At 42.0% G+C, this 27,474-nt stretch overlaps 2 protein-coding genes across 2 annotated transcripts; one reads left to right on the top strand and one right to left on the bottom strand.

Moving 5' to 3' along the window:
* Positions 1–4,324: 4,324 nt before the first annotated feature.
* On the top strand, positions 4,325–9,325 carry LOC112956731 (1-acyl-sn-glycerol-3-phosphate acyltransferase alpha-like). Its single transcript, XM_026050211.1, has 6 exons — positions 4,325–4,509; positions 5,256–5,389; positions 5,905–6,080; positions 6,381–6,476; positions 7,005–7,077; positions 9,180–9,325. The coding sequence occupies exons 1-6, from the start codon at positions 4,325–4,327 to the stop codon at positions 9,323–9,325; spliced, it is 810 nt and encodes a 269-aa protein (XP_025905996.1).
* A 1,973-nt stretch (positions 9,326–11,298) lies between these two features.
* On the bottom strand, positions 11,299–26,276 carry LOC112956744 (myeloperoxidase-like). The gene is made up of 14 exons (XM_026050228.1): positions 26,245–26,276; positions 25,172–25,249; positions 23,767–23,860; positions 22,680–22,855; positions 20,868–20,991; positions 19,382–19,511; positions 19,001–19,201; positions 18,605–18,920; positions 17,331–17,491; positions 16,677–16,920; positions 14,882–15,052; positions 13,609–13,846; positions 12,898–13,115; positions 11,299–11,327 (listed from the first exon to the last, which is right to left on the bottom strand). Exons 1-13 carry the CDS (start codon positions 26,249–26,251, stop codon positions 12,917–12,919), a joined length of 2,139 nt encoding a protein of 712 aa, XP_025906013.1. The 5' UTR covers positions 26,252–26,276; the 3' UTR covers positions 11,299–11,327; positions 12,898–12,916.
* Positions 26,277–27,474: the final 1,198 nt, after the last annotated feature.

Raw genomic sequence — 27,474 nt, forward strand, 5'->3', positions numbered from 1 at the left:
GAGGTTTTGGAATGAAATCTTCCCTTCTTGTGCATATTTATGCTCTCCAATGTTTTATTTCAAAAAATACAGATTTAAATATCTAGAGGAAACATAATTGCTAGTTACATGGTCCATCTAAATTAAGCAATGACACTGTCGTGCAGAATCATGGCCTTGTCCACATGGAAGAAAGAATATGTTTATCTGATCAATTTTTTGTCCTTGTTCCAGGATGCTTAAAGGCGTCATCTAATGCAGGGGAAAACTGTGACAACCTATTCCTGTAGCCAGAAATCTCCCATCAGTAAATTAAATTCACTTGAGTGGAGAGCTACCAAGATGTTTGAGGAGTGAAGCATCCATAATGCACCAAAGAAGGCTGAGGGAGCAGGATTTGTTGAGTTTGGAGAAGAGTAGGAAGAGAGGGTAATTTCATTGTTAGTCTTCTCCTATTTAATGAGTAGCTACAAGGGAAATTTCCATTAGGCAAGGGAAAGGTTTTCCCCATGAGAGTGACGCAACCCTGCAATAACAATCTGAGAAGTGGTGGAATCTCCATCCTTAGAGATATTCCAGTTAGATATGTCTATCTTAACTAGATAAGGCTAGACTCTGAGCAACTTAATTTTTTTGGATTTATTCCTGTTCTGAGCAGATATTTCAACTAGCAACCTCCATCTGTCCCTTTACACGTTATTTTATTTTTCCTATTTGATTTTGTGATTTACAATGATAAACTGATTTATTCTGCAGTCCTCAGTTCATCTGGCTGTGCTGCGCAATACCCCTGTGGCTGAAAGGCCTGTAGCACAAGCCATTTCCACATGTTGCACTGCATTTTTGTCACAACTGCAGTGAGTTGGCCCTGGGCCCGTCTAATGCCATAGGGATCTTCGTGAGCCCGTGCGTACTTTCTCACAGAAACCCTCCTTCTTCTTCTCTGACTGTGGAAATTTCCAGCTATTTCTTCACTCATAAGTGGGTAGCCAAGTTATTCCATGCCTTGTAAGGGCTGTTATGCATAGATTTATCACGGAATTACAGGTAGAGCATGATAACTGCAGTTTCCTTTATTCTGATGATCTACGTCTAAAATATTTATCCTGGAACCCTTTTGATGGTTTGGATTTTTTTTTTTTTTTTTTTGTTCCATTTAACTGTCTAGTAACTGCATGTAATATATGAGAACACTTTAGCACTTCTTCCCTTTCAAGGACTGCATGGCAAAAATGGTCCTTGACAGGGGTGAGGCCCAAAGCTAGTCCCTGATGATTTGTTCCAGTCAGTTCCACTGGAATTGCTTGCAGCAGAAGCTCCCAGTGGCATTTGCTCCTACTTCAGAAACCACTTCTCTTATCTCCTTCTTGAAATCATTCCTGCCCAGTTTAGAAATCAATTGTGATCTTTAAGAAGCTCTTGTTTCTCTCCAGTTTTTCCTTACTGACAGCAGCCTGTTCTCCCCTCAGTGTTCATCCTTTTTACTGTGGACAAGACAACTTTCTCAGGCTTTTCCCATTAGATTAGATTGCTTAGCTCACCTTTCCCGCCCCCACCTCTCTACCCTGGCCAATGTGCAGCCTAGTAGAGCTGGTGAGTAGGAGTGTGAGTACAGATGCATGATAAAAACTAATGATATGACCGAGCTCCTCCCCTACTTAAGAGTCATTTAAAGTGGGCCCTCAAAATAGGTGCAAAATCCCAGAGGCAAAAAGGAGTCAACTGAACATGGATATGGTTAGGCTGGAAATCATGATCTTCATTAGAGCTGCAGTTGCTGAAAAAACACCTTGAAGGTTAGGCAAGACCCAGCTGCTTTTGAAACAGAAGCATGACGGGTCCAGATGCTACAGCTCCTTGCAAAAGAAGAAAGTTGCGTGTAAGGATTTCAGTATCTGTGGCTTTGGAGCCTAAGCATTTTCTTATTTCTGAGCTGACTATCCTTCTGTGGTGAGTTGGGAAAGGCATATTTTTTATTTCCTCTTTTGGTTCTTCCCTTCTCCCACACTCACCGGAGAGACTTACCAGCTTTTGATAAAACCATATACATTGAATTTAGCTTCATATCCTTCAATATCTGGTGTGTCCTTGAGATCATATTGTCCTTAGTGCTTTGAGAGTACTGACTCTGGGTAGAACAGCTTGTTGATGTCAGATAATGGTTATTCCACAGCCTCGCGATGCTACAGAGAGAGCTACCTCACTTCATTAGTAATGTGGTATATTAAAGAACTAATGAGTTTTCACAATTTTTTTTCCCCCCGATATCTTGTGTCTGCTTTAACTGGAGATTTTTTTTTTTTGTCTTTCATTCAAGTTCTGGTTCTTGTGCTCTTATATTTAAATTGTATTCAGGAGTTGCCATGTTCCTCTAGATAAAATACAAATGTGCTAAAGCTCGATTCCTGTTTTGTCATGCCTTTACATCTTATAAAAGTATAATTTCATTACAGCCTTTGCTGAAATCATTTGAAAACTTGTATCTGTAACTAAAAATAAAGCGTTTTCAGTGGTTTGCAATGAATTTATATTTGCATGCTTTCCTGACTTTAGATATTTTGGGAAAGTTTGCATGAACAGAACTCTGTAAGATTTTTTACTCTCTGGTTAGATACCTGGTAATAACAACTTTGATTGGAAAGCCCCAGCTCTCCTTGTCTTTTGTCATTCCTTGTTGTTAAAAGTCTCTTTCATCGGCATCACCTTTCAGGAACATCTCTAATTGTGGCTCAAACTGAATAACGTGGTTGTCAAAACACCTTCCACCCAATTGTAAGAGGTTGTAACCATTATTGATGAGAAATTAGAAAGATTAAGGAGCATAAGGAGTGTAACTGTTTCCTTGATCAGAACTTGATTTCTGGATGAACATGTCACCTGTCACCGAGTATCTAAGAATCAAACTCAAAGGCAACTGATCACTGTGGTGCCAACACCAAGGGCTGGTAGCTGGTTGGAGAGCTAGAAGTGCCTTGATTCTGTGTATGCATGAGGTGCCTGTCTTTTGTACATGCTGATGCAGGGAGACACGGGTGTATGTTAACTCAGAAAGCCCTTCTTTGGGATGCCCATCACCCACAATGGTATGTCCACCGTCTYTGCTTTGCCTGCCTCTCCTGGGGTTGACCTCAAGTCATAGACCTCAAGAAAGCTGAGTGGCATGAAAAACAGGAGGTGAAGAGCTGCTGGCTAAACCTTGGAAGCAGGGAGCACAGTAGATCCCTTTCTTTATTATCATGTTTTTTCCCAGCTTCTTCATGAATTATTGTTCAGGCTGGTTCATTTTATTATTGCATGGAATTAGATCTTATTTTCCCAGCTGCAAGTGGTGGCCAGAAGGTTTTATAGGCGCTCTGAATGCGTTTGATAATGTGCAGCTCCTGGTCCTATTTGGAATTTAATATTGTTACTCCTCTTCTAAATGCCAGTAGCTTGAGCAAGGCCTGTTGTGCAGCTGCTGAGGCACTAATCTTTTTACATTTGGTGTGACAGTACTTTTCATGCTTCGGTTTTGAAGTTGAAATACTGACAAAATACTCTCAGGACAAAACAAGTAGAACCTGATTTATTTCTTAAGTATGCAGATGCTGTCTAAACATGTGCCTGCCTCTGGCTATGAAAACAACAGGAGCAGCAGATCTTGCTTTTGTCTAGACATGTGGCAATTGTGTCACTTTTCCCACTCTGATTGAAGACTGGCCAATTGCTAAGCCTCGTTTCTTTAATGGCTACATCTGTGGGGCAGGAACTGGCTGCTAAGAGCATTGCTTTTCTTYTTCTTCTTCTTCTTATTTCTTCATAATACTAGTTTCTGATTTCCTGCATCTGCTGAAGTCCACTCACTTTTACACTCATGCTTCATGTTTCCCAAAGGAGAGTGAGAAAGCTAGGAGAGTGCAACAGCCACGTGTTTATCCTATCCTGACCATCCTGCTGCCTCCAATAAAGACTTTCTCACAGTTTGTTTTGTTTTGTTTTGTTTTGTTTTTAAAGTTCCCATGCACAGCATTTGATAAAGACATTCTTGTGACACAATGCCCTGAAGACCGTCTCTTCCAACCCCGACCCACCTTCCCACTCAACACAAACCACTTGCTATTGCATGTTTTCCTGCACTTGCCRTTCTGCTCCTACACACACTCTGCGGCAGCTTGCTGGCTAAACCGGCTTTCCAATGTTACTTTAGCTCCAAGCAGCAAACAGCCTTTCTGAAGCACCTCTCCCAAATCTTGTTCCAGCTTTGCACCACCCACATGTAGCTGATCAAGCAAATCTAAGCTCTTCCCCAAAGTAGCAGACACTAGTTACTCATTTCCAGCTCTGTCTAACGCTCTGGGCTGAAGGGATGGATATACTGCCCATTTCCTATCCCTTTATTTTTCTGCTCATCACTTTTCTAGTCTTTTATAATGTGAATCCCAGATTCAAATACTTCTGCAAGATGACCTTCTATAAGTTGTGGATCTTCATCATTTCTGGTCTTGTTGTTATTGTGAGCATTCCTCGTGGACGTAACCCGGAAAACATGAAGTAAGTTGTCTGTTAGTTTTTTTTTTTTTTTTTTTAAAGCTTTAAGCATTAATGGAATTGATTTGCTCTCTATTTGGTGGCCCATGGGAGTTCTGCTGCCGTGAGGAGGAATTAGTTGTATGTTGGTGTGGAGAGTTGCCAGGCCATCTAATTCAGAGGAAGGATATGGTTTTCAGAATCTTATTTATTTGCAACCAGTTGCAGGACTTAACTGGAGAGTGCATAGCTGGATGTATTTGTGTGAGCTGCGATCAGTAGCAGTATACAATAGTAAGACATGCTCTTGGGATGGGGATTGAGTGGGGGGCTAAGAGTCAGGAAAATACTTCTGCTGACTCTGTTACAAGCAAGTAACTTCTAGTAGATAGGGCTTGTAGCCTCCTGAGATGCTACAAAAGTAGGATTTATTATGCCGTAGATATTGTATGCTGTAGTGGGAGTTCCCAGGTGTACCTCCTCCATAAGCCTCAGTCTTTCATTTAAAGAATTTTTCTTCAGTTCAATTGTTTTGTGCCTTTCTTCTTTTTAACACCCATTGATGATGATATATAATATTTTAATGAAATTACGAGCTGAAGGGTGGTACTGTTATGCTCCTGGAGACAAGTTATGGAACAAGTCTGGGACGGCAGAAAGACAGGCTCACAAGAGCAAATTGTAAGACAGAGTAGTTTGGATGGGAAGGATTTGACCCCTTCATCCAATTTCAGCTTCTGTCTGGCTCACATCTGCTCCCCGTTTTTCAGATATTTGCAAATGCTGTTACTGCCACTCAAATACATCTTTGGTATCAAGATAGTGGTGAAAGGCAAGGAGAACCTCAGAACTAACAAGCCCGCCATACTTGTGCTGAATCACCAGAACTCCCTTGACATTACGGGTATGTAGAAATTTTGCCTGCCCTGCTCTTGGCCCCAGTGCTCTGGGCAGGGCAGTAGTATGAGAGGAAATCCAACTACTTCAGGGGACTTGCAGGGAGGGAGCATMAGTCTTGGCTTGTCTCTAAACACGAGTACCACAGGGATGGCAGAATGATAAGAGTATTGGCTGTGAATTAATTCACCTCCAATCAGTCCCAAGCCAGGGTTCTTCAGGGCATTATAGTCAAACAAAAACTTTCCAGCTGAACTGGCTTCATATTTTTTATTCAAGAGGACTAGGATAACTGACTGACCACAACTGTATCGTAGCTGCTCTAACTCAGTGTTGGCAATGGTCCTGCTCTAAGTGGATGGTTGGTCTGGAGATCTCCATTGTGCCTTTCCCAACATGCTTATGACAGGGTGATGTTGGGTGGTCTAGTAGGAGGTGCAGGCATGACATCTCCCAGCTTAGAGGCTGGAGGGAACCTCAGGGAAGATGCCAACTTCTTCTGTCCCTGTTTTCCCCTTCCAGTGATGATGGAGATACTACCAAGTCGCTGTGTGCCCATTGCAAAGAAGGAAATCCTATACATGGGTACCTTTGGCCTGGCATGCTGGCTTTCGGGTATAATTTTCATTAATCGGAAGAAGAGAGAAGAGTCTATCAATATCTTGACAGAGGTGGCRCACTCCATGAACAAAGAGAATGTGAGTGGGGAGAACAATTTGAAGGGGAGCAGGAAGCACTTTGTGCCACATGAAAATGTGCAATTTGTTGTGGCTGGAAGGSGATTTTTTGTCTCTGGGCTGAACACTGAACCCAATGGGGTAGGAGTACCTCAGATGGGATGCAAGATGGTCTTGCATGTCCTGAAAGTGTTTGTGATGGAGAAAGTGGACGTATCCGCATGGCTGGGAGCAGACAGATCGTTCTTGAGTGGTGTGCAGTGGTCTGAGATAGTGCTGGGACTGTGGTCCCTCCATCTCAATGTCTTCTTCCTCCTGCAGTTCCAAGTCTTGATCTTCCCTGAAGGAACACGTAACCATGCAGGGTCCATGTTGCCTTTCAAACGTGGAGCCTTCCAGTTGGCAGTAAAAGCCCAGGTAAGAGACACCTTCCTCCCACCACACTGGGATGCAGTTTTCCTTCCATAATCCACAACCAACCCAGAAATATAAGGCTTCTGGTCCATAGCTTCCTTTGGGAATGAGCGGATGTTGAAGAGCCTAGCAAGAGCTAGGAGTGGCACAGGCTAGGCTGGGTGGAAAACATCTGTCGCTCAGATGGAAAAAATGGTGGATGGATCCTGACAAGACCCCTGGATCTGCATGCAAGAGTTTCTTCACAGGTCCTGCAGAATAGTCCCCTGTAAATAGTGATCTGGCCATCTCTGCACTGTTGACTTCAATACAGAGCTTAAAGGTGAAATCCAACAGAGAGAACATTGGAAAATATGGTTACTTGATCTAAGTAATCCTCTGAAATTCTACTAGAAACTGTCTAATTATCAGTGATACACAATAACTCATCTGAGAACATTGGTTCCTTTTTTATTTTTTTCTTGGGTGGAGGAGGGATGGGGAGATTTTTAAACTCACTCACTGTAAACTTGTAAACTGTCTTCCCTTCAGGTCCCCATTATTCCCGTGGTGATCTCTTCATACGACAGCTTCTATAGTCAGAAGGAGAGGAGATTTACAACAGGTAAGGGTAAAGCASAGGGGAGAGAAACTGCTGATCTCTCTTTCTCATTGATATCTGGGTGTTGGTACTAGCTAAGTCCTGCTAGTCAGCTAAGCCCTTAGAGGGAGCGACAGGATGGATGAGCAGAGAACTGTGTGCAGCATGCAGATAGCAATCAGACAAAGGCAGTCTTGGGGGAAGGAAGGAAGGAAGGGTGAGATTTCAGACAAGAATTCTGCCTTGTTCCATGAATTTCTCATCTCTTGCTCAAAACCTGTGCCAGGGAATCTGGGAGAAACAGCAGAAACTTGGGGCAGAGTCTTCTCTTTGCTCCACTGCACTGTCTTTGCAGATGCGTAGAAAATTGCAGAACAAAAGGAAACAGAGAGCTCAGAAAATGTCTATATGACATTTATAATAATATGACATATTATAATACGTCATATATAGTATGACATAATAATATGACATATATAATATGACGTATGACATTATGACATATATAATATGACATTTGTAATAATGACAAACTGTTGGCCACTGATAACTTTTCATGGAGGAAAAAAGATACAAGTCCTGGACTTCAAAAGGAAAATGCAGAAAAAAAAATCTGCCAAATAGACTGTGTCTGGTATCAAGTGCTTTCTAGTACTGGACACATGGGAGTCAGGAGCATGAACAAGGATTTTAGCTGTCTGTCCTGCTGTTAGCCTGCTCCATTCCCTCTTCGTCCATAAGATGCCTGCTCAGTTCTAGTGCACTTTCCTGGAGAATCAGAGGGGGCTTCCTGGTAAGAGTCATCTAGAGTGGGATAGTAACCTCTGGAGTAGTCCAGCCTCTTCCTTTGAGGAATGTTAGCTCCAAAGATAGAACAGGTTGCGCTGTGTCTCATCCAGTCCAAAGAGAAAGATAGCACAACCTTTCTGGACTTGTGAGAGAAGACTATTTGCAACTGTACGTACATTTGTCCTTATTTGTGCTATCACCTGAGGTGTTCACAGTTACCTGGGATTTCTGTGACTCCTAAACATGTTGCAGGGCCAGTCATTCCCAAACTGCTGATTATTAAGATCCTCACTGGTAGGATCTTCACTGATAGAGAAAGAACCACAATGAACTTTTCCTGTAATGTCCTCCATGGCCCGTCCCCACTCCATCCCCTTACTTTACCACATGGAGGTTTTGCCAGAGTTTGTAGTTGTTCTGTATAGGGTGACAATTTCTGCATGTCAGGGTGGAGGATCCTTTAGGTCAGGAGAGCAGGGGCTCAGGGTATGCTGATAAACTTTGGGAAAGCCCAATCTCTGTCTTGGGTGGAATGAATGTTGTGGGTCTGCATGCCTTTTCTTTTAAAAAAAAGACTTCATGCCTCTGCTACACCTTCCTAGCATGGCTGTGCTAGCAACCCTTCTGGTTCTCATTTTATAGCACACATGTAGAGGCATGAAAACATGCTAAAACATTAAAAATGCACCAYTCAATCACCAGGTCTTCAGGCAGGTCTATGTACAGGTGGTGTCTTGTCCTCTGGCAAGAATAAAAGCCAGTGGGTGGAAGAACAGAGGAGTATAATGATCACTTTTTCAGTGCTCTCATCCTGCCTCCTGACTGTCTGTTGCTTAAATTTGCTACCTCTCAGCCAAAGAGGCCTGTCGTCATTGCTCTCCCAATCTGCATTTCTGGAAAAGGCAGTTCTGCTCTATTGAGTATACATGATCCGAGCATGGCCAGGCTGGATGTGGTGTGTTACAGAYATCTCACCCTCTTTGCCCTCATCTGGACAGACTTTAAAGTCTCAAACTACCCAGCAGTGGGTAATTTCAATCCACTGTGAAAGCTGACTTTATTCCTACTGCCTGTACTCTGTTTGACAACTCACAATGCCCCTTTATTCCMTGTGAATTATTGCTTAGGATGTTCTCTGGAGCTAGTGTAAGAAAGAGATTCACCTGGGGACAAGGATTTGGGTAAATAATGTGTGTATTTGGGACGCAATGGGGTTGCCATGTGAAAGAGGGCATTTCCATTTCTTTCTGTCTTGTTCCTTTGTTTACACTGATCTCTATGTTATATCTCCTCCAACTTTCCTATAACCCTCTGACCCTCCTGTCTTACTTCTGTAGGGAAGAGCACCATCCAGATCCTGCCAGCAGTGGAAACCCAAGGCCTGGGCCCAGATGATGTTCCCAAGCTCACCGAGCAAGTCCGTGACTCAATGCTTGCTGCCTATCAGGGGATATCAGGCATGACAAATGGAGCTTCCCACTAGTGATCCTGTCTTTCAGCTCCAGGAGCTTAGGGATAGGGCATGGCAGCCACGGGAAGATCTGAAATCACAAACCTCCCTGAATTACAACATTGACATACCAGTGATGGGCAAAATACCCTCAGTGGAAGGAAAAACTTTTAAATAAGTAGGGGCTGGTGAAATCTTTCCTTTGTTGCTGCCAAAGAACCACTTGTACAACCTAAGCTGTGCCCTAAACACACCATGGAYAACAGAACATGTTGTTTAATTATAACCCAAGGTCCTCTGTCCAAGTGGACACCAGCCAATTTCAGGTAGATGCAGACCCTTCCTGTGATCCTTGCTACATGTTTATAATCAACTTTTTCTACTCAAAACCAACAATGTGGAGACATTTGTCTGTGGGACCATGGTGATTCAACCAGATGTTGGGTCCTGCAGCTGGCACTCTTGGAGAAGAGATTGTACAGCTTGAGGCAGCAGGTTCCATTCACCTGGAAGTGCGTTCAGAAGGAAGCACTGTCTCTTTTGCTTTCAGTGCCTGGGCTTGAAACTTTGAGGGGAATGTGTCCAAGGGACTGAAATGTATTGCTGAAGACTCTAGCTGTACCCTGATAATCATATGATTTTATGATTTTTTTTTAACACAATCTAAAGATTTTCAATTCAAATATATTCCAGAATTACTGATTTTTAAATATTGCCTGGTTTTACTCTGTCTTCTAGTCTACGCTGGACCATGGACAACAGAGCACTACAAAACCAAACAGAGTCTGAGCTTCATGCACTTAGCTTCATTTCTGCTGTATTATTAAGACAAAAATGATGGTATGTGTTTGTATATGCATCAAACATGGCCTAAAAGAGACAGCAGCGCACCATGATCCCCAAGAAGTCCTACAAGGATGCATTTGAGAAATGAGTGAGGCTCTGTGGGCATAAGAGACCTTGATCCAGTCAGTGCTGTTTGGGAAACCAGACTGCACAGCCAGCATGCCATAGTGTCAACTGCTATATCATTGCATACCACCCAGACCTGGGTGGTGGCATTGGTCTACATCAGCCTCCCTGGTTCATGGATGGGCAGCAGCTCTTTGGCCTTCTTAGGTGAGATGGGCTTGACTCAGCAGCACATCTACATGGCAAAGCCTGCTTGCGTGCTCTGTAGGCAGGGACTATTACATGGTTGGTACTAGGCACCTGTATAATGGCTCCTCATCAGAGAGGCACCTGCTTCACCAGGAAACTTTAKACAAGAGTCTAGCTTAGGTTGCTAGAGTCTTGCTTACATATCCTTGCTCTCATTTCCTGCCCTCCTCCCCACCTGAGCCAAGAGATGGAAACAATACAATTTGTACTTGTTCACCTTAGGATTTAAATAATAGATGCCTCTAGGCATCAAGACAGAATTGCATTCTCCAGCGTCTTTAAAGACGAAAATCTCTGTGCTAATTACAAACAATCCAAACAATTTATGCTCCTATACAAAACAAGGAGATAAGGAAAGTTGTGATAATGATTACATGAACTTAGTGATTTCTGAGAAGGATAAGAAGTTTGATTTATGATGATCATTAGTGTTTAATTAGCTGTAATGTAGAGAYTATAAAAAAAGCTGATGTTTAAATCCTGTTTTGTGAGAGCACTGCAGCTTCCAGATTTGTCAGTCCTTCAGAATGGGAAGTATAATATTTCTGTCTTGGTTGCTAATGTCACTGCAGAGCCATAAATGATACCGCACCTAACTGAGTCTTGTCAACTTCTGAACATTTTTTAGGACAACAGAAAACACAGTGTCACATCCCTTCTGTCTGAAGGGCTGCACTGCTGAAATATTTTACAAATGAATGAACTAAAGAACATCATAGCACAGCAGATACAAGAGTAGATGCAGTTTTGAGCTTTTTTTTCTGGCAGAAGCACATGCAAGAGGCTGAACAGCCAGCAATCAGATTGAGAAGTGTGATGTAGGCAGCAGTTCTCCAAGAGCAGCTCAGCATCATTAGGAGTTTCCAATGTTAATCTGAGGAATAAGATTAGAAATTGTCAATTAAACACCAAAGGCTTCTGAGAGATAAGAAATCTTTCCAGGACACACTATTTCACCTCACATTTTTTTCCTTTACTCCACAGTTCCTGAGCACTCAGTACCCACAGGCAGATATCCAGGTTTGCCTGTTTATCCTTTTAGCTCAAAGTTACTGCAGTACTTCTTGCCCCTTTCAGTGACCTAATACCAGCGAGGTCTTTGGGGACAGTTTCTTGGCACTTGTGAATGTTTAACTTCTGTCAGTAGCTGTTTAACATACTGGGATTGTAATGCTGCAAGGTTATACAAACGTGGTTCAGATCCTTTCCAGACTGGTAGTTAAATTGTCTGATCTACTGGCTCAGACAATTTCAGTGACCATAAAAATAAGTAAATAGAACTATTCAGGAAGTGTCTATTTTTTAGAGAGGTGGAGAGAAGGAACTGGAAGAGAATCCCAAAGACTGGGATGGAGTCACCAACACATAGAGTCTTTACATCAAGTGGGAGTRTGTCTTGCTTAAAAGTAAGTCTTTGTCTCAAAAAACAGTTCATTACACTCAACCTGGAAACTGCATGGAGATGCTTTCCAGTCTGTTCCTTGCAAAAGGACACAGGTGATCCTAATATATTGTGATAGACCACATCTGGTTTGCTAGAAAGAAAGCTCTAGATACATTCTTCTCAGGCCAAGCTTGTCTTAGTTCTCCCTTCATCCCTTCCATTTGGGAATGCCTATGCCAAATATATGTCAGCAAGAGGTCAAAGCTAGTGCTTGTTCCTACATAATTGCTGTTTTACTGTCTTTCCTGTGAAGAATGATCTAAATATCTTGGAACAGATTATGGTGACTTGGAATGTCAGACTGAGAGAGCTGGGCCTGTTCAGCCTGAAGAAGGGAGGCTGGGGGCGGGTGGGGAGTGGGATACCAGTGTATAGAAACACCTCAGGGAAGGAGTGAGGAGGATGGGGCTGGCCTCTTTTCAGTGGTGGTCACTGTTACTACTAGAGGAAACGGCCACAAACTGAGGCACCAAAAGTTCCATAGGAACTTAAGAAGTTTTTCCTTAACAATGAGGGTGACAGAGCCCTGGCCCAGGCTGCCAAGAGAGGCTGTGGAGTCTCCTTCTCTGGAGATCGTCAAAACCCACTTGGATGCAGCCCTGTGCCACATGCTCTAGCTGACCCTGTGTGTGCAGGGCAGTTGGACTAGATGATCTCTAAAGATTCCTTTCAATCTTAAGGATTCTATGATTCTATGAATAAAACATTTAGAGGAACACATGTTCACAGGAGCCAAAATAGTTTGGGTTTCCTGGAATTCTCCTAGTTGAAGAGGAAGAGAGAGCCTGTAAGGAATGATTAAGGTGACAGATTGCAAGAGACTAGACTAGCAGGGGATCTGTCTAGCTGAGCATAGAGCTGAATGGATAGTCAACATGTTTTGAGGGGCAGAGACTGCAATGACCTTAATTCTTTTATTTTTCCAAGTACAGAGAAGTCTGATCTTGCAGGACATTTCTTATTTTTGATGAGYCTCAGGCAAGAATAATCTGTTGCATACCTTTCATGCCACTTGCAGGCTAATCTTTCCAGGATGAGAGGTTGAGTGTGCTGATCTCACGGCAGTCTACAAAGTCCTTGGGATAACTGCTGACCTTGAACATGTCCTTGGGTACCTTTTTGATATGAGTATTGTCACAGATCAGCTTCGACAGGGAGATTTTTTCTAGAGCATTCATCTGCTGTCGAGTAAAAACTCCTGGGTTCTCCCACCAGAACCTGCAATGATATTTTCAGAAGCATTTCATTGTCACTTTGAAGGCATTTGGTGCTAGGTATTTGACAAAATGAAAATCTGTCCAAGGTGAATCCCTGCTCAGATCCACCTTGACTCATCAAGCACTATGTGCACCCATTTGAAAAAGTGTCTCCAGGGGGATGCCAGCCAGATCTGGATTTTTCCACACTCATTATCAGGGCAGAGAGCCCCTCTTTTTCACATAGCCTCACAGAAGATGTAGTGACTGATGCTCCTCATTAGTATCCTGAGACCAATGTCACTTCRGTCAGGAACAACTGCAGATCATCCATGGCATGGAGTTGGCACTCCCCAGCCGTATGGTCTGTAAGCAGGGGCTGCAAATAGAGCCTGCTGGCAATTGGGACTAAAACCATAGTGCAAGTCCTGCTGGGGTGTGGACTGGATCAATGTGTGGCATAAACTGTCACCATTTTTTACCATAGCAAACGGCTTGCTCTTAGAGCTACCTACCTGTCCCCATCACGAAGATTCCTGAATTGGGTGGCAATAATGCAGGTGAGAAGAGGACCGACTCTGCCCTGAGGAACAAAAGGCTCTGCGATTGCTCCAATCCAGAAGTCGATATTTTCTGGTTTCCCATACAGATCTATAAACTTTTCAGCCAGCTTGGAATTGCGTAGCACCTCAGAGAGGTCACTCGCGCTTTGAGGTTGGGAGAGCCCACAGAATTGCCTCCAGGCATTGTAACCTGAAAAAGCAGAATGGCAGCTCATCCGCATCCTTGTGTCCCCACTACCTGCCTAGACTCAGGAGCTTAACAGACCTCTTGGCCCACACTCCATGCCCGCTTCATCCCATGTCACTAAAGCATCAGGGAGACCTTATCAAAGTGGGCACTGGCAAAACATACGCTCTTTTCAAAAGGGTCTGTTTGCATGCACACATTAGAACAACAATTTGGTCTGTCTTTATMCATGATTAAGAGTTCAGCACATTGTAAATATTAAATTTAGCTGACGTTGAAGCTGAGCGTATCAGTGGTTTTCTGGGAATCAAATGTCTGGAATCAAAATCCTGGGAAAAAAAAGGCAATATTGGCCTGTGTTTAACCGAAGAGTGCCAGTTCCTCCCCAAGACCAGGGGCAATCATATCTCTGGATAAAGACATAAAACAAGTCTTGATTAGACAAGATGCTCTCTCTAGCTTGTGTGAAAGCTGAATTTGGTTTCTTGGGCCCGTATCTTTGATTCAGAGCTCTGGCACCTTTTTGTGAGTTATAGCTGAATTTCTGTCTAGTTTTTCTGTGTACTTACTCTGGGTTACAGTTTTTGTGATTCATCCCAGAACATCAAATTCATATCTAGGCCTTTCTGACACCATGTTTTATCTGTTTTTCCCCCTTCACAAATGCAAGTTTGTCGGTCATAACTATTTCAGGGGATTCAGCARAGATAATTTTACAACTGAATCACTTAAACCCCTCATGCTTTCACTTTGCAATACACTACTGCTTCCCCTTAYCTTTAACACATCAGGCCAAACATAATTTTTGCTTTCCTAAATCTCTCAGAAAAAAAAAACAGAAAACAAACAAGAAAACCCTTTTTTAATACAGAAAGCACTTCTTCCAAGAGTCTAATTGCATTGATCCTTCTCCATCAAATTGAGGTGCTGTTTCTACTCTTTGGTATGATAAAAAYCTCAGCACATTCCTGGAGCTTCCTTAAGTAGCTGAGGAAAAAGGAGTATTTTCCRCAGAATTGTGGACTTACACATCTTTACCTGGAAGACCATGGTCCCTTCCCCTCTGCAAGTTCAGGGCYGCTAGATCCAAACCCATTATTGCCGTCTGTTCAAACAGATGATTCCGGAGTTCCTCAATGAGCAGTTCATTCTGTTTCATCAGTTTTGCATGGTCAGACATCATTCCTCGTAAGAGTGGGTCAATACCACCTATGTTCATTGCAAATTGAGAAAAGGCACAGACTTTTKTCAACTAATTCTAACTTTCATGGTGCATACAGCAATATAGATCCTTTCTTCTTCAGTGTTCATTTCACCTAGCCTGGCCAAACAGGACCGAGMCAGCTACAGCTCAGAACTTCTAGAAGGATGACTATAGAGTAACTACAATGATCACTGGATTTCAAATGAAGTTTCCAAGAAGGACAACAGATAGAGCAGAAGCAACACCTTCTGGACACTGAATCCCTTGCTTTTACAGGCAGAATCCCTTTCATCTACTCATCAGGCCCACCTTCCAACTAGGAGSAGTGTTTCCACTACAAGACTTGAAAAGAAAACAATTACATGCTCTCCTTCCTGGTTCAGACAGGAGAGCCAACTTTCCACCCTAAATCTTAGGCTGATATCAGAATTAAGGTTGGAAAGGGTCTCTGGCGTCCCTGCTCCAAACAGGAGCTAGAGCAGGACTAATTTCAAAATTATAGCAGGTTGATTAGGGGTTTGTTCAGTCAGGTTCTGAAAGGCCTGAGAATGGAGGTCCTACCAGGTCTTTCAGCACTTGTCCCAAAGACTCTTTCTTCCAGTTGGAAGGAATTTCCTTTCATGCAACTTATTTCTATTTTGGCCCTGTACACTCAGAGAAATGTTTGGCTCCGTTTCATCTGTAAAGAAMCCTAGCAGGTCGGTGAACTGCAATCAGAGTCACCACTCATGCTGCAGCTGTCTTTTCTACACCCACTTCTTTCTCCTAGTCCACCAGGTCTCTTTCTGCAGTGAGTCCTTACCAGTCTGTTTCCAGGATCTACTGATGCACAGGAGGGTTCAGCTCCAGGTTTACAACTTGCAGTTGTTTTGTTTACAATTAGATATTAATTGACATTAATTTATTAATTATTTAACATCTGTTCCTAGATTTGTTGGTTATATTGTTTTCATAGCCGTTAAGAACACAAATACTAAAACAAAGCAAAATTGGACACGTGTTTCTTCCAGTGTATTTTCCTGTCCTAGCTCAGACTGCACTAGTAATGCTTTGGCCATGCCTATTAATTTCACAGTGATGTAAAGCAACCAGTTTAGACTAACCTAAATTTTGCTTAACTGACATTTGGTGTCTTGAGGCTGATGCTTTCCAGAATAATGTGAGCAATTGCACTAAGTGTGTGTAGTAGGATGCACACACTGTCAGGTCTCATTGAGCTGGAAGACGGCTATCTGAAAAGYCCCTTTGCTCTGCTGCATTTTCCAGTTATTTACTGGTATTTTCAGAATATGGATGCAATTATCACCACTAAAGTGGCTCTTTCTGAGGAGCTGGTGATTGAGGATGTTCAACAGTTAACAACACGTGACTTTTGGCAGAATTCTTTGTCTGTTACAAGGCTGTGTTTGGAGACAATTCTGCCACATTTAGCAGAATGATGATTAGACTTCCCCTAAACATCTTCCAAGCTGAATGGAACTGTAATATGGTTGAGACAAATTACATAATTATGTAAATTGAGCTCAAAACGTTTTTGGAGTTCAAGTCTGGTGTGTCTTAGCAGTTAGCCACCATTTGGACACCTGCTCCAGACCTAGAGCAGGATGACTGGCTGCCGTATGTWCTTACCTTCCATTATAATTCTCCAGGAAGCACAAAAAGTCAAGCGGAGAAGAGTGTGACCTAATAGTTGAAAATTGTCATCTAAACGGTGTACAAGGGGCTGCACTGAAGTATGACCAAACCGAAAAGCCAGGGAAAAAACATTTGCCACTGTAGGATCCACAGTCTCGTTGTAGCCACYGTATGGTGGAATCCACTTGCTAGTCTCCTCTCCAAGCAGCAAGGGAAGGTAGTATTTGTATGTTATTATCTGAAAGAACATACAGGCAGAGCTGGTCAGAAATTATGGCATCAGTTATAAGCAGAAATAGCACCAAATTCAAAATGCAGAACATGAATGTGGAGGATAAAATAACAAAAAAAAAAAAAAAAAAGAAAAAAGAAACCCTACTGAAAGGCAGCATTTGCATCTGAGAGAGGAGGAAGATTTTACATGCTTTCCACCCTGACTGTTACTGCAGAAGATGACAACCAAAAGTGCTGAGCTGGAACAGCCCACATCTACTGAACAAAATACACAAGTCACTTTACACTCCTTTTCCAGGAGATTTTCAACCCCTAAAAGAACTCTGAGATCTGCTAAGCCTGATTTGCCTCATTTTCTGGGAGGCAAAATAGCTATAATCATAGAGATGATAAAGAATGAGCAGTGGCCAGTACCTGGGTTACAGCACCTATGATCTTCCGAGTCTCCTGGTAAATTTTTTCTCCATCCCAGTGAGGATTTAACTTCTTCAGCTCCCTAGCTATGCGATTGTGCTCTCTTAAAAAGACAGTGTGCAAAGCAGAGAGTCCCAGGTTTTCAGCTGCCCGTATATCACCTGCAAATGGAAATATTGCAGGAAATATGTAAGCGTTTTTTTGTTTTCAAGAGCAGATTTATGTTAAAGGAGACAGGCTGGTAATAACGCCTGTGCTAAGCTGTCCRGTGGTCCACACAGTCTCATTTAACACACTGTAGGAAGGCGTTAATGCCAGATCTTTGTTTCCAGCCCAGGCAGGCCATTCACTCTCTCCAAAGCGTTTGGCTGTTTTGGAGGACAAGCTYTTGCCAGTTTGAAAGGTTTTGCAGATTTTTGTGAATGAACTGTGAAAATCTAATGCCTGACTTCCCTATGCACATCAAGGCTTTTGAAAATATTCCTTCATATCAGGTGAGTAAATTCTTTTTGAAAATTTGCCTCAGTTCACATAAGTTATAAATGGTTTGGGGAGATCTGTGAATGTAACTTTAGTACAGACACTGGATGGCATGCAGTGAAGCCTGACAGAAGAGGATGGAAGAAACACCAAGTAACTGCTCCTTCAACAAGTAATTCCTCACACACRTCAAATAAGACAATAATGTACAATAGAATTTACACTCTGTCGTCCTATGGCTGTCTTTGCAAGTGTCATCTCTAATAAACTTTTTATGCTTTGCTTAGGCTGGAGCATTTTTCATTTGAAAAGACTTTCTGAATTKTAAATTTGATTAGAGACTGACAGTTCCAGGTTTATCTGAAATTGGTTAAAAATTTTCAACTATTAAAATGTAGAATGTAGTTCTAGAGACAGTAACYGCATTGGTAAAGAACTATTAACTGTTAGGATTGAGTTGAAAACTGGTGAACTTAGGTAGGAAAATCGCTTAGAAGTTTCAAACAATGGTGGTGTTGAGTTTTGAAAAGAACTTTTAAAGGTTGGATGACTTCCTATAAGAATTTGAGGAATTAAACATGTAAATATACTTATATTCAATTAAGAAGTTCTTGTCAATTCTTGTTCTATTAATTTTCCTCTGTCTTTTGCCTTACAATATCTTCCAATGACTCATACAAATACAATGACCTATCAGTCACTTGGCTGCCACGACCTTTTTTGACTTTATAGGCCACAGAAAGACTTTTTTGTTGATCACATCAGCAAAGAACTGTACCCCAGACGTGCCTTACCTGCTTTAAAACAGGGGATGTTCATGCTCTTGTTTGTGAATACACAAACACTAACTGTTTTATTCTCAAAGGGCAGTAACTCCAGCCCTGCATCAGTAAAATTCTGGTTGACTGCCATCAAACCCAGGTCATTGGTATGATTTCGAAGTCTCTTTGCCACATACTGTTCGCTGCCATATACCATGCTGGCATCAAGGAATGAGCTAACTGCATTGATCTGCTCTCGAATAAATGTCTTGGGGTTGCAYGTTGAGGCTGTCTGGGTGAATGGCATACAAGAATTTGATCTCTGCATCCGTGGGTCATCTGGAGGGAACTAAAACAATCATAAGCAATGCCAAATGTTATTTTTAGGGTGTTTTCAGGTAGCGTGGGGTAGAATGAAGGTTGTTATACCTTAATTGGGAAGCAAGGGGACTTGAAGACACAGTCAGTCTCACACTGAAGCTCCTCATTCGCTCCTGCACTATTGAAAGGGGCCAAATCCATGTCGTGGGTGATCCACTGGCCCCAGTGCATGAAGACTAGAGAGAGATCTTGATCGTGAGTGGTGCTATTGTTGACTGTTCGAGCAATTTCATTTGACACTTTTCGAACCTGTAGAAACCCAAGAAGACAGGGTGGTTCATCTCTTTACCAAGGTGAATTTGTCCCTCACTACAAGACTGAGACTTATCCATGAGACTGTGGATAATACTAGCTATCTAAAGATGCTTCTATTGGATGCAATAAGGGCAGTTTTCACTCTATTGTTTGAGCAAAAATAAAGGTTCTCACCAGAGGGAGTGGAAATCCATTGTAAAGCTTTCCTTCACTTGCTCCTCTGGGAACAGATACTCCATCCTCATATTCTGCAGGCAGCCAGCGAGTGAATGCTTGGTTGGAGGCTCCAAAATGAAAATGCTTTCTGGAACATTGAAAAAAGAAACACAAACACGTGTATTATCTCAGAAAGGGAAACGTTTGTAGATGCATTTTTCTTGCAGCCCTCTAAATTCTGTCCGATTCCTACTCAGCAGAGGTGATAGCTGCACTTTGTCCAGAAAAGACTGAGAAAACAATATCAAGAGTATTACTGTAGGTAAAAAACAAGCTTTCTGAGCTTAAAAGGACTCCTCATGCAACTTTATTGTTTTTCTTTGGATTTAAACCTCTGTTTATTATTGTATCTGTTTCAAGTGCTTCCACATGAAGATTCTCTGAAGTGCTGGTTGGAAAAGGCCTCTGCAGTTTGTTTTCCAGCATTACTGCTACCAATGATCAGAGTGGCCCTGAGCTGAGGCCTGACAGCCTCCAATAAAGACCTCACACACCTCTGTGGAGACCTGCCACAAGGTTATCCCTTCAGGGATTTTGTTCCTTCATGTCCCACATGAACCTCCCTAGCTGCAGCCTTTGGCTGTATCTCTTTATTATATTGTTCCATKCTACTGAAGTGACTTTGACTTGTCATTTCATAACTGCCCTTCAAACAGAAGAGGTGACAAGTAGATCTCCCTTCAGCCTCCTCATTGCCAAAATGCTGAAGAACTTTTTTTTCAAGTCTCAGAATCACCGTTGCCAGAACTAGAAAAGCCAAGAATGAAAATCTTCATTCACTTCCCATCCCTGTATAATCACAAGGAAGTGTATKTGGTAGCCACACAAACATGAGACCTGTAAATATTTCCATTTGCTTTATGCAATGCATGAACAAGAGGCCAAGTCTTATGTGCCATTGTGTTTACTGAGTATAATAAATACGAATTATTTGTACCCATGATGTCCAGGAGAGCTCAAAAAAAAAAAATCTGCTCATATATTCAGTCCAAGATATCTGAAGTTTGACTGCCAATGCACTCACAAGTGCAACGCATGGTGTCTGCTTGAGTCCRAATTAAATAATATAATACACATTACAGACTAAAGAGGAGTGCTTTCCTGAGGCCTCAAAACGAGCTAAAAGGTTGTGCTGGAATTGCATTCTAACTGCCACAACCCCGATATCCGCTCTGCTCTATCTCTACCTCCCCAAGAAATAGCTTCCCTTCAGTGTAAGCAGCATGCAGAGATCAGTGGGCTCAGATTTGAAAGTTTTGTGGAAAAGACATCTTTTTTTTTGTGCCAAGCATAAGTGGAAATGAAACAGCTGTACAAGCCTCACCTAAATGAGCATTTCCTTCTTGTTGCTCTGTGAAGGAAACTCATGCAGAATGACCTAAAAACATCTMTTCTGAGTCAGTCCTTAGGCAGGAGATGCTCTTTCTCCACAGACAGATCCTACCTGTTGTTGCACTCTCCAGAGATTGTCCGGTAAATGCCATCATCTTTGCATTTGATGGAATAAATCTGGGAGTAACAGCCTGTTTCTTTGGAAATCATTTCCTTCTGTCTGCTGTCTAGTAGATCTACAAGAGAATCCAATAACAAAGTTTCTCTTTTCCRTCTCTCAACAACATGAGAAATTTAGCACAAAAAACAGAGCAGGTCTATGCTGAATGAGTCAACTACAAAATCCCACAAGATAATAATACTTTTGGAGAATTTTAAATGTATGTCAGCTCAGTGCCTTTTCTCTAAAAATGGTGCATGGATGGAGAAGGCTCATGCACTAACTGTGGAGGTCTAGAGTCAGCAGATTCTCTGAGAATATCCAGGACTTTTTATACTGAGAGTTCAGGTTACGATTCATCTGCCTAAAAGTAGACATCTACCTTAGGGTGGCTAGATCATCACTTATCCCTTTTTTGTTACAGATTTTTTTCACCCAGGATGTATTTGTTGAAGAGTATGTACACAGGAAGTTGCTCCATAACAGCGGATATTCAGGAATTGATTTCCCTGGAATAATTTGTGTCTCCATGTCCCTCTACACGCCATTGACCATTAGTTCAACCAGAGTCACTCTTGCAACACCTGAGTCTACCCTTGTCAGCCACAATTGATGGAGAGTCCAGCGAGTGTTTCATTCTCTCTAATGGGCAGATTCTAAGGAACACAGGATAAAATACTTCCAGCAAGTGCCTATTCCTTCCTATGGAAATTCTGTTCAGCCTAAAACCTTAGCCTCATGTAGCCCACKTCAGCTGAGATCAATCCATGGTCATGCAGAGATTTGAGAAACAATGAAAMTCGTAGCCAGACATGAGATTTAGGAGTGAGGAACAATGCCACAGGGCTCAGTTCTAAGAAAGCCTTCCAAAGGAGCTGCTTTGCACCAGTAAATTATCAATGTGAGCTGGGTTGGCAGGGACACTATTGCTGCCCACTATATGGAAGGGCTGCCTTGCAGTCTGCACTGCAGTAGATGAGTGTTGAACCCAYTGCGTCTTGGTGGATACGCACTCTTGTGAAGTTACAGAATTTAGCTCTAGTCATGGAGATCAGTTGTTTTAGCATGTGGTTTTAACTTCTCCAGCAATTGATTATCAAGATGACATGTTGTTCTGTCAGTCCCCCAGGAGAAGGCATCTAAAGTCACACTAGATGTGAGGTGAGCCAGAACTGTGGAGATTTACCATCTGGATTTGAACTGCTGATTTGAAGCTGTGAATCGCCTCTGAATCATCTCTGGGGCAAGGGAATCTGGTGTGGCATGGGACAATCTCCCCAGAGAGTAACATGGAGCACCAGCAATATTTTACACCAGAACAGAAGCAAGACCAGAAGCTCTCAGGGCAATACACTCAGGACATTTTGTGTGAGAAGTCAAAGGTGAGCTTCTAYTCCCTGCAGCCAAAATTCCCACCACTCAATGCATTTTGTCCCGATTTACCTCACTTATTTTTAATCACCTGTTGTTAGCTTTCTCACCTTAAGTGGTTTTTATAGTCAGAAGTTGAGAAAGGCACTGCTAAAGTTTGATTAAAATAGAAAGTATCTTCGGTCAGCCTTTGCACATGCTTTTTTTCCAGGTCTGGTCACTTTGAGTCTCAAAGTGGAAAGAGCTGGGGCCTTTATTGCAAAGGGTTTTATCACCACTTATTTGAAGAGTGACGGAACTGCTCTTCGAGCTTTTCTATGTTTTTTTTTTTTCTTTCTTTTTTTTTTTAAACACTATTAGCTGTATGCAACATTTTTGTCTAAAGCACATTACCTGTAACATTAAATTCCCCTTTCCCATACATCTCAAACTTCCTTTTCAGTAATTTCAAAGTAGTTTCCAAATAATCAGCCGCACGCACCGCAGATCTGGTTTTTCCTACTGGTTCTTTTAAGTGCTTCAGGAAATCTGTTGGTGTGGCATCCTTCTTCTCCAGCTTTCTCTTTGAGCTAAACATAAGAGAGTCCCAGTAAGCATCATCTCCAAAATCGGACCTGTTGTGCTGGGCTGGGTCATGTTCAAGAACTCAGACACAGTATCACTGCTCTGCTCACCTACAACAAGCTGACTGCTCATCAAGTTTACACATGAGCAGTTCTTAGCTGAATYATGGTAAACAAATTATCATGATCTCTTGTTTTCAATTTGTATATAAGGATTCGTTGTGATGAGAACATAATACATACAAAGCTGGGATGATACATGTAAAACTGATTTATTCAGTGACTGGATATCCTTTTGCTTTAATATGTCTCAAGGTAGTCTACAAACCAAGAGACTGTCTTGGTCATGTAGTCTGTCTTTCTGGCCCCAGAGATTCTTATCCCCCAAGGAAACAAATTCAATAGGGTTAGCAGACAGACACTCCTTTCCAACTGCCTGGTCCCTGATCTGTGAATCTGGAGCTATAAGAAGAGGGTAGCTAACTTCGGAGTTCCACCAAAGCTTATGAATAAGAGGAGCAGGGGGGCTGGACTAGATGATTTCTAGGAGTCCCTTCCAACCTCAACCATTCTGTGATATTCATCTGCACAACTATTTCATGAGTTTGCTTCTTTTTGARAGAGGCAGAACTTCAGCAGCCAGGAGAGGGCTCGGAGTGTACTTAGCCTATTCATACCACTGCAGACTACCACATATATCAGCAGTGTAAGTAATGCAGGATGAAGGGTGGTCCTGCTGCTGACAGAGGACACTAGAGGCCAGGAAGGCTGAGCAGAAGAATCTGTTCAACTACCTCAAGGAGAATCCTTGAGCAAAAGTGTCTCCATAATAACTATGCAGCAGGCACCAGAAGACATTCATTTCTCCCATTGCTTTGCAATGTTAAGCCCTTCCCCTTCAAGCAAAAGGGACTCACCTTTCTCGGGCAAGTAAGTATGCTGCATCTACGAGCTTCTTGGCTTCACGAATGCTGCTCAAAAGAGAGGAGTCTGACAGCACCTTTGAGTATCCTACTCCAGAAAAAAGAAGAGAGCAGGGCATAAGGACACTTTGCGATGCACATCAGGAAGTAAAGGAGCAAGGTTTTTCCCTACATCATACTTTGAATACCTTGGACACTCAGAATGAGCATCTGGGCACCATTTAGATTCATTATCTTGATGAGTTACATCTTTCCACAAGAGCTAATTCTGCCTAGTTGTTCTTCTCTTTTTTGCTTCTTCTGCATAAAGCTTCTGTACCACAATCTTTGCACTCATCCTTGCAAGCCTCTTTCAGGAAGGATATAAATTCATAGGGATGTCTGAACTTATGCCTGCCTTTGCTGGAGCTTTTTACTTTCCCATTTGGAGTTCCCATTTCCATGTGGCTGCCACACTGAGCAAAGGTTAGAGGCAATCCCATTGCAGCATTCCAGATGAGGCAAAAATGTGCAGTATGAAGATGTAACTAGAGGCTATAGGAAACTTTCCTAATTTAAATTTAAATGAAGATAGCTCAACTAGTCCTTGGGCTTYCCAGGCACCCCAGGCAATACCTAGGTACATATCTAAAATAACTCAGAGGAATTTCCCTTAGACATCTCCCCTTCTTCACTGGGAGGTCAAACCAAGCGTGGCCTCTACATTGCAGATGCCCAAGGGAAGTAAGATGAATCTCATGTTAGATAAGCCAAAGTTCATAATAGGCAACATCTCTCTTCATCCACACTAGGTCCCTCTCAACTGACCCTTGTTCTCAAGGCACCAACCTACTGAGAGGYACCACAGGGGAACAGGAGCAGCTTACTGCCATACAGGTTAGTATGACAGGAGCACAGCCTCCAGTTACCATGTAAGCAACCACATAAAACACAAGGAAGAGCAGCAAAAAAATGAGAAAGAGGACAGAGCAAAGGAGTTCCAGCAGTAGTAACAAGAGGTGCAACAAGGAAGTGAGCAAACATACAACACAGACTCAAAAAACTGCAATTACCTTTGAGAACTCAAAACGCAATGGAAATTGGCTAATAGTTTCACGATGATAATGGGAACTGAATGGGAACAAGAAGCTGCATGGATATGCAGAGAGTGATTGGGTAAGCACTGACTATTAAAAAAAAAACCTGAAAACTGGCTAGAGAAAAAAGAAATGGATAAAAGTGAAAAAAAGAAGCCATTAACTATCAGATCCTCTTAATGTCGAGATGACCCTAACATTGAATTCTGGCAGCTTGGAGGAAAGCCTGCTCTCCCCAGGACTCCATTCAGCCCCAAATCCTCCACACAATATTACACCCTTCTAATCACAGTGGTGGCAGCAGCACAGACAGAGAATCTTACCACTTGATGAGGAGGTCCTTGCCCCAGGTATGCACAACATGATGACAAATCCCAAGAGAATAATTCCTGGTTTTATTCCTGGACAGAARCGCAACAGAAGTCCTCTCAGCAGAAACTGGATAGACAGGCTTTCAATGAAGCCTCAAAAGAAAGTGACTCTTTCAGTTYGGTTTGAATATTTCTTTCAGGATATAGGAAGAAAATGCAGACTGCCTCTGAGCATGTTTGTAGCTTGACTGAAGAAATTGTATGTGTAGAAAGGACATGAGCCATACGTGTGATGCAGGGATAAAATAACTGCCAGGGAGGAGGTACCTAAATATTGTTCAGCTTTCAGTAACGCAGGCTGTTGGCAGGAGAACTGGAAGAAGGCAATATCCTGATATTATGAATGGTAAGGACAGTCTATTGCTAGCATAGAGGAGGTTAGACAATCTGTCCACTGTCCTTTTGTCCCCACTGTCCCCTATATCTTCTTATTGATATGCTGAGCAAAACAAGCTGCTAAGACTAGCACGAGTTCTCCATTGTTTGATTCCTTTCATTAGCCTCCTTCATACTCCCTAATATTTGTCACTAAAGTTTTCCACCCTAACACTAGGGATGCGTATCATTTGAACTCAGTCTTCTACACATGAGGCAGAGAGCCTTCCCTGAAAGAAGTCAACCAGAAAGTTACTGTTGGAGACATTTAAGGTGTTTTAGGCAATATTTTAATCAACTCAAATCAGAATAGGAAATACTGGCAAAGTTTGGAAGAACAGACAAAATTTATACAGTGGAAAAGGGTGTCTTATAACATGTGGAAATTTTTGAATCATATTTTCAGTAATTTAAGGCTGCTTATTCCTAGCAATATTTTACTGCAGGTTATCACCATATGAAAGAGAGAAGTCTTTCCTGTCACTGATTAAAATACATGTATTTCATGTATGCCTGAAGCAAAAGAAAGGATGAAGCCCCCRGAGGTCTACTTTATGTCCTCAGGTTTATCCAAAAAGCGCACCAATACCCACACCAGAAACATAAAAACACTTAAATACAGAAATATAATTGAAACACACCAATCTCACCTGCCATGTCTGCAGAAGAGCTGGTGGGGCCTTTGAAACAAGACGGTCTTTTATAGCACTTAGCTCAGGAAAGAAATTAGCTGGACCTGATCTRGGTGTGACCAAAAGAGGAGAACTTGGGACAAGACTGAGCCAAGAGGAAACAGTTGTTTTACTTTCCTGGATTAAGCAGCACGTTGCTCCATTCCTTGTGTTAGAGGTTAACTTCCTTTTTGAAAAATCATTTAAAAAAGGAGAAAAAATCAAAAAAAAAATCCAGGAACCATCTTAGTGTTACTATGGCAAAAATGATGGTGGAATTTGCTTTCTTCTCACCTTGTCCCTGATATGACTGTTGCTTTGGAAAATGTGCCACATGCCAGCACTGATTCTGTGGGCCACACCAAAGTCCGAATATTGTAGGTGTGAATGAGAGATTTGTGGGCTGCATATTATTTCTGTGTTCCTGTCCTGTAAATTCACAGTATCTGACATGAACTGTAGACCATGGGCATGCAGAAGCAAGATATATTTGACATATTTATGCATCAGATTGCTATACGCTTACATATAAACTTGCTACACTTACAGTTTGTAAGTGGTAATCTGATTTTGAAACTCATAGATTTAGTGGGATTGAATAGACATGATTTATACATAAAGGATAAAAAATGGGATATTTCATCCTGAAGTATCTGGAAAGGACCATGAAGTTGGATTGACCAAGTCGTTCCACACATATTTCAAGAACTAAAAAATGGGAAGAAAGGCTGTACTTCAATGTATAAATGTTAAGTCAGCATAAAGAGTTTACTTCTTGAACACTAGTCCCTCCAGATCTAAGCTAGATACCTTCACACGGTCTTGTCTTCTTTGACACTCATAAGGCACCTCCATCCTATCAAAGCTGCTGGGAAATTTGAAATCAGTTTTTCTGCCACTCTGTGGTTTGACTTTTAACTCTACTTGGAAAACTGGAACAAGTGGCAATAGAGGTAAATTAAACCCAGAGGAATAATGAACACAAACAAACAAACAAACAAAMAAAATACTGAATGTCAGGATCAATAATCCCCAGAAGATGTTGCTATAATAAATATTCATCTTTCATCTCTTGGAACTTTCAGCTCAAGATCAGAAAGGAGGGTTGGATGAGTGTAGGCAATGTTATCATGAAGTAGTAAATGTTTCTCATTAGTAGGACATATGTCACACTCAAGGAGCACAACATTTCTTACAATAGAAAAACAT

This window comes from Nothoprocta perdicaria, unplaced genomic scaffold (genome assembly GCF_003342845.1).
Source record: "Nothoprocta perdicaria isolate Ctin4 unplaced genomic scaffold, notPer1 scaffold_66, whole genome shotgun sequence".
Lineage (NCBI taxonomy): Eukaryota > Metazoa > Chordata > Aves > Tinamiformes > Tinamidae > Nothoprocta > Nothoprocta perdicaria.